This window comes from Rhipicephalus microplus, unplaced genomic scaffold (genome assembly GCF_043290135.1).
Source record: "Rhipicephalus microplus isolate Deutch F79 unplaced genomic scaffold, USDA_Rmic scaffold_25, whole genome shotgun sequence".
Taxonomy (NCBI): Eukaryota; Metazoa; Arthropoda; class Arachnida; order Ixodida; family Ixodidae; genus Rhipicephalus; species Rhipicephalus microplus.
Window position 1 is genome coordinate 7,151,932 of NW_027464598.1, and position 7,227 is coordinate 7,159,158.

The following is a 7,227-nucleotide window of genomic DNA, read 5'->3' on the forward strand; positions in this document are numbered from 1 at the left end:
AGTGGAGTAGAGCATCCATCTGTCCATTTGTCTTTGCTTCGGTCAGTCCATGCGTCCATCTGTGTGACGGTCCGTGTGTCCACCCACCCGTCCGTACGTGCGTCTGATCGTGCGTCCACACGTTCATCCCTGCGTGCGTCCGCACATGTCCATCCCTGCGTTCGTCCATGCATCCATCCTGCGTTCGTCCACGCGTCCATCCGTCCGTGCAGCCATCCGTGCGTCCGCTCATACATCTGTCTGTGTGTCCGTTCGTCCATCTAGTCAACTCTCCAAGTACCACCATCTCGCATCTTTTCTTCATAGCTTCTGCATATAGAAGCACTGCCATCAAACGGACATTCCAAGGACTAAACGAGGGGCTGCACACGCACACTTTCTTACTTTCCACCTTTAACCACCTCGAGTTCATGGTATATATTAGTTCACTGTATTCATGGCACTGCGGCCCAACGCTCGCTAACTCTTTCTAAAACCAAAAACTTTACGCACAGCAAGTATAACGTAGCAACCCTTTCTTTTCAGATAGCGTTCATTGTACATGCGAATGGCTGCTAATGGAGAATAAGAGCAGAGAGAATTCAGCTTTTAGTTTAGGTGCACACTTCAAATTTTTTATTGTTGAACAACACACAGGAGAAATCTCCCACCAATACCACCTTGCAGGTCAAAACGTAGAACATGTTACGCACTACTACGAGGGATGAACGGGTACCGCTTTAAGGAGCTTCGCCCCTAAAAAATCCCACGTACAGTGGAAGTCAATGATGTGTGAAGCACGAATAAGAAATGTTGATATGTGACTTTAAAATCAGCACAACGTTACAAGGTTGAGGTAAATGATGCCGGACATGACTTTCGTGTCATGATTATCATGTTTGGATGTGTCGTTTACCTTTTTCATCTATTCACGTCACGTGATATCAATATTAGTTTATGAGCAGCTAGCGAAATGCCCGCAAGCAGCCTATGAGCGTGGTAAATTTTACAAGACATGCGTGTCAGGATTATCATGTTTGCACCAGTCATTTGTTTCGTCTTGCATTGACGTCGCGTAACACCATATTCGGTACATGTTGAGCCAGAAAAAAAATTCCCAAGCATTTCCCCGAGGGTGAACATGGTTAATTGCTAATGCACGGGATGATGCTATGAGGGGTATTTATTAATTCGCACTATTATATTTATCAATCACACTATGGTGCCTTTATGGTGTAATGGTTCCTGGGAATCACAATTTGATCACACGGGGGAGTTTACTTTAACTCACTGGCGAATGCCAACTGATTTTAACTTTACTCCCCCTCATAGCATCACCCCGTGCATTCGCACTTAACCATGTTCACCCTCGGGGAATCGTTTGGGAGTTTTATTACTGATGATGATTATTGAAGTGTAATTACTGAATTTAAGTGTTGTTCGTCACGTTTTAAGTGTTGTTCGTCACGTGTTAAGTGTTGTTCGTCCACGTTAAAGTCACCCACCACCACAATCGGAACCGAGGGACGCGCGCGCACAGACTCACTCTTTATCTCCGCATCCATCTGCTCCAAGACGTCATCTCTAGAGAGGTTTGGGGCCAGGTAGACGGTCACAACCAGGACGGCATCGCTGGAGTAGGCACTGGTGTAGACGGAGGCGTACAGCGAGCTGTCTCTGAGTGGCGAAGTACACACGGCATGCTAGAGGACGTTGGCGTAGACGTGTCCAACCAAGCACACGCCGCAGTTCTTGCCCCGGCTTCCACTCCGGGCGAAAAAGCACGGGTCGTCAGTGGGACACGTTCGCGGCGATGCATCAGGAGCGAGGTCGGCACGCTGTAAGACCAGGAGTTTGGTCCGGTCCTGCTGTCGCCTGAGCTCTTCACTGAAGGGCCGGTAGCGCTTTAGGAAGACGTCCACTCCACCAGCCCTTCTCTCGGCGAGTGCCCGGGTCACGCGATCGTAGCCACTCAGAGAGACATCGGCAGCGCAGTCACCTGAGGAGCGGTTCCAAGCCTCTGTGAGGCAGAGGAGATGAACTCTGGAGAGTACGGGGTCTTTGGCAACGTCCAGTGCATGCGCCGAGAGAGAGCGGACGTTTAGGAGCGCGAGCGTGAACTCCCTACAGCCACCCTCGCACACCCAGCGGAAATGCTGGTCCCTCAGAGCGGAGAGGTAGCGCTGCGTGACGATGACGAGACGGTGATTCTCGAGCCTCCGAAACTCATAGAGCATGGGTTTGTCGGGGTTGTCTTGCTTGTGGTAGAAGGTGTGGTCTCCCTCAGCGTTGGTGAGGTATAGTCTGTTGAGGTTGGTACAACGAGAGAGCGCAACGTAGACAAGCTTCTGCGGGTGCGTCTTGAAGTAGTCGTACACGACCGAGGCGTAGGTTCCCCCCTGAGATTTGTGCACGGTGATGGCGCTGGCCTCGACAAGGGGGAACTGCGTCCGTTTACAAGCTATGCCGGCCTTTCGATCAACAGTGACGGTGGCCGACTGCATCTCGATGGGTATCCAGTTCTCGCTGGTCACGTCGTAGCTGTTGGAACGGGCCTCGTGAACGGCTCGAGCGGCGCGCGCACGCGTGAGCTTTCCGGTACCGGGCACATCGAACTCGAGCCACAGTCACCTCACGCGCGTCTCTTCATCCTCGTCTCCTTCTCCTTCTTCATCCACTCCATCTCCATCATCGGGCAGCGGGCCGGCGAGCTCACACCAGCGCAAGACTCCAACCGCACCGTTGACCAGACTATCCACGAGATCGATGTTATGAGTCATCATGTAGGGCTTGCCAACCACGGCCATGACTTCCCTGGGCAGATTTGCAAACTCGCTGGGAACCATGCGGGCAACCCTGCGCTTGGCATTCTCGAGCAGATGTGGCGTCTTGCAGCCGAGGTACCGATCACGCGCGCGAAGCACCATGAAGTCGTCCTGCGAACGGGCCATGGTCTCGTTGAAACGCGTGACATCGGCGTTCGAGTAGAAGATGCGCACGGCCGAGGGCGTGCGCTCGGCGGCTTCCTCGACCGTGACAAACCTGGATTCGAGAAGCTTTACTTCTTCGGGCTCAAGCGCGCGGCCGTCCCCAATCTTGGTGAGGACCGCGGAGACGGTGACGTCGAACTGGTGCACAACTCACACGAGCGGGAAGTATTCGAGATGATGCCAGGTGACAGTGCTGAATCCGAGGAGACCATCAGCATGGCGGGGCCGCTTGAAGATCTCACTGGCACGCACGGGCGGCAACTGCCGCAGGTCCCCGCAGAGGATGACGTCCAGCCCACCGAAGGGTTTGGTGAGTCGCTGCGTGATCTGGCGCAGACGGCAATCAACCAGTTTGAGTTGGTCGGCGAACATCATACTGACTTCGTCTATGATAACGCACTTGACTCTGCGGAAGGCACTCCGGAAGGTGTTCAGGTCACTAGGCCGGAGTCCACCGTCCCCCATGACTCCGAGGCGGGCGTCGTGTCGGTTTCCACGGGCAGCCCGCACGAGTATGAAGGCACTCTGGACGGTGGTTCCACCCACAGCAACGGCGGCCTTTTCCGTACTGGCGCAGATCACGTACGCGTTGTAGACAGAAGAGACGGATGAGGAAGAGCCGTCTTCCCAGCCAACAGCACCGCAGCAGTCCGCACAGCGGTTATACATGTCCAAGGCGAGCTTGAGCACGAAGGTCTTGCCACAACCCGCGGGTCCCGTGAAGAAGACCCGCAGCGGAGGCTACCCCAGCGTGGTCTGACGGTGCAGAATCTCGCGCAACAACTCTTACTGCTCGGAGTTGGTGCTGCGCATCATCGAGACGTTCTCTTCTCGTTCCATGATTCCGCGCCGTTTGCGTACCGCAGCACATGGCATACTGACCTCCTTGAGCAGTCGGAGCAGGCGCGCGTTAGGCAGCACGTCCACGTACACACTAGCATCCGCATCTCGTCGTTCAGAGATTTGTACCCACGCGCACCCGTCATCTTCATTACATTCGTCTTCTTCTCGCATTGTTCTTTCTTCATCCCCCTTTCTCTCTCACCTGAGCCGCAGCATCTCGGCGTAGTGGACCTCCACCATTTCTTGGACCAGTGCATCGTCATCCGCCGGGTTGTATTCTTTTCTTTTTACCTTGATCAACTGCTTGTTGTTCTCGTAGATGGACACATACCTATTACCATCCAGCACATCAACCGTTTCGCTTCGGAACGGGACGTATAGAAGGACATTTTCCCGCATATACGACTCCACATCATTACCGGGGTTGTATCCGCGGTAGCGTATCACAGCCGGCCGTACCCTGAGCACGTTACGGCAATCACCCTTCGCCGGCCGGTACTTGCTGGCGAAGTCGGCGAGGCATACGTCGTTGAGGGTAGGCGGCCTGGCCTCGTACTTTTGCACAAGGTTCGCTTTCCAGACGTCGGTGGAGCCCGGAGGGAGAGCCTCCAACTCGGCACGCGTTTTTCGTACGCGCACCCGTTCTTCGGGGTAGCAGGTGGGGACGTACACCACCTCCCGGCTCTTGTGCGGCATGTCCTGTTTGAGCAGAAACCAGGCCGCCTCCTGTGCCGACATTTCAATTCCTTTAAGGATGTCCACACGAAGCTTGCGGATCACGGCTTCGATGTCGTCGTTAGGATTCGCTTTGAGGATCTCGGCAACGGTGCGTTTGAGGTTGGACATTCCGCGGTCGGACTTATTGACATAGTCCACCACGTAGGAAGCGCACGCGTAGTGATCGAGTATTATCTGCATATCCATATTTGAATCCAAGACCCGGCCTATCCACGCGTTGAATGCATTCACAAACTTCTCCGCCGGGGTCCTTCGATGGAGGACGCAGGGTTGCGAAGGGCCGGCGCGCAGGACATCCATATACTCCTTCTCGGAGTGCAGGCCGAAAACGCGTAAGAATGAGGCGAGATCCTCAAAGTCGCCGGACTCGAGGCCCTCGTGCATTTCATCATGCTTCTTCTTGAGGGCCTTGAGACGCTGGCGTTCCCGCTCACTCTCCGCATCGTGTCCCTCCGGCGCAGGTGGAAACGGCACCACGATCCTCGTTTCATCACTGGGCATGAAGGGCGCCCGGAACCGGCACTTGGTGCGGCCGCGCTTGTAGCACTTGTGGGTGTGCTGATGCGTCTGCGTGCGCGGCTGCCTGAGGAGCGTAGTGCAGAGCGTGAGGAGTTGGGCCACCATCTCGAGGGTCTTGGGCATGGCACCTTCCTCACCGGTGAGCTCCTCGTCGGGCGCCTCTTCGAGCCACAGGATCACGTGTACGTGCGCGCTTCCTCCCTGCTGGAACTCCACCCGCTTGAAGTAATCCCGGATCACGTACGGGCGGAACGGCGAGCAGTTTCGGTTGGCGAGCACGTTCATGATGACGTCGAAGATCCTGTTGATGTACATCGCGCAGGCAACGGGGTCTTCGTTCACAAGCTCCACATGCTAATAGGCCATCATCTCGGACACGGGCCGAGGGGTGCCGTCGGGCCCAACCCGCAGCCACTACAGGGTCTCGAGCAGGCACTCCCAGTGGGCCTCGGACGCGGACGTGGTCAGGAACGCGTGCGGCTTGCCCAACTGGCGGATCATTGCGAAGAGTTCACTCCTGCGATCTTGCCAGTAATGGACCGTATTCGAAACGCCCCGCATGAATGCGAGGTCGAGGTCCAGCACCTCCTCCAGGAACTTCTTACCGCCACTATCGAGCTGCTCGCGCGTGATGGAACCAGTGGTCTCGTTGGTGCGAAACATCATGTTGCTTTCCGCAACGTTGTACCGCATCACCTTCGCGGCCGTGTACAAGACGTGCTCCGGCGTCGCTCCACGCCAGTCGGTGCTCCGTATCTCGCTGCTGGCCAATGCGAATGGCGTAGAACGCGGACCAATGATCTTGCGAGGCACGCCCAAGTATATCGTGAGGAAGGTGAGTTCTTCCGCATATGCATCCATGAAGAGCGCCAGTGGGACGCGGTTCTCACCCGGAGCGAGGTGCAGGCTATGCGACTGATCGATCAGCTTGTCAGTGGCAGCGGCTTTATCCAGTTCACCGCTTCGCTCCCCATCATCTCTCATCAAGGAAGCGCGCGGTCATTGCTCACCCTCCTCATTAAAGAAGATCGTCTTTGACATGGCATTGAGGGCAATGGCTAGCTGCACGGGGTCGTCCAATTCTATGTTCTCGGGGACAGTGTCGATGTCATCCGCGTCGTCTCCCCCCTGGGCGCGTTCACCTTCAAAAATGGCCGCATCATCGTCATCGAAGACACCCAGCCGACTCCAGTCGATGCGCACGCCGCTAGCGACATACAACGGCGCATGCTCCAGGTGCTTCAACCATGCCAAAATGTTACCGCGCTTCACCAGTCCGCGCCTGTACGTAGCCGGACTCACCAGCCACCGCTTCACGTGCACGTCTATCGCAACATCCTCGGGAACCAGCCGCGGAAGACACTCCACCATGCTCGAAACTTCGATGGGCACGTTCACAATCTGTCCCTTAATGCCGTACTGACCGTTGCCCCGCATGAGCCGCCTGATGCTCATGAAGGGGGGTCGAGGCAAGATGAGGCACTCTTCCACCGGGTTCAGATCGGGGAGGTCCGTGGGACGAGGCGGGTACGCGTAACCGTGGCTCTTGCTCAACGGCGGAACCCACCCGGCCATGTGCGTCTTGCCGACTCTCGGCAAGACGCACACACCCGGAACGCACCAAAGGAAGCCAGCCGAGGGTTTTGCGCATCCATGTCGTCGCATCAGTGTTCGCCCGACCGTCTTCCGAACTCGTTCCAAAGAACCCGCAGCGCGTTCAACCTGTTGGTCTCGTTCCTCACGCCGAAAATGCAGCTCCGGTTGTTATCGAACCACAGCCGGTCACACACGGCGCAGCTGTGACCGAAGCTGCGATCCACAAAGTCGCGTTTGAAACGCGCGTCCGGACGAGCAAAGTCTACGGCTCGCACCCTTTCCCGCGCGGCACGTTCACTGGCTCGAACGGCTTCGGGAACGTCCACTCGCCGCTGACGGTTGCGAGCAGCGTCTTGACGCCAGCCTTCTCCGCCTGACGCTTGCGTTGTCGTTCCGCTTCTTGGGCCGAGTTCGCGGCTCGATGCTGACGCCTCATCTCGGCCTCGCGAGCGCGTAGTTCACCATCTACTGCATGCTTCGCCCGCTTGTCATCGGCCTCGCGAGCACGAAGTTCGGCATCCTCTGCACGCTTGGCCCGCTTGTCCTCGGCCTCGCGAGCGCG

At 56.5% G+C, this 7,227-nt stretch overlaps 1 protein-coding gene across 1 annotated transcript; it reads right to left on the reverse strand.

The window, feature by feature from the left end:
- Positions 1-2,606: 2,606 nt before the first annotated feature.
- On the reverse strand, positions 2,607-3,983 carry LOC142786541 (ATP-dependent DNA helicase PIF1-like). Its single transcript, XM_075884254.1, has 3 exons — positions 3,852-3,983; positions 3,124-3,710; positions 2,607-3,021 (listed from the first exon to the last, which is right to left on the reverse strand). Exons 1-3 carry the CDS (start codon positions 3,981-3,983, stop codon positions 2,607-2,609), a joined length of 1,134 nt encoding a protein of 377 aa, XP_075740369.1.
- Positions 3,984-7,227: the final 3,244 nt, after the last annotated feature.

What these genes read in the sequence shown, in the direction of transcription:
- LOC142786541 (XM_075884254.1), bottom strand. Translation starts at nt 3,983, where the DNA reads ATGCGAGAAGAAGACGAATGTAATGAAGATGACGGGTGCGCGTGGGTA. An exon ending in TGCTCCGACTGCTCAAGGAG is followed by an intron (nt 3,711 to 3,851) that starts GTCAGTATGCCA and finishes ACGCTGGGGTAG; the next exon opens with CCTCCGCTGCGGGTCTTCTT. An exon ending in CTCGAATACTTCCCGCTCGT is followed by an intron (nt 3,022 to 3,123) that starts GTGAGTTGTGCA and finishes TCTCGAATCCAG; the next exon opens with GTTTGTCACGGTCGAGGAAG.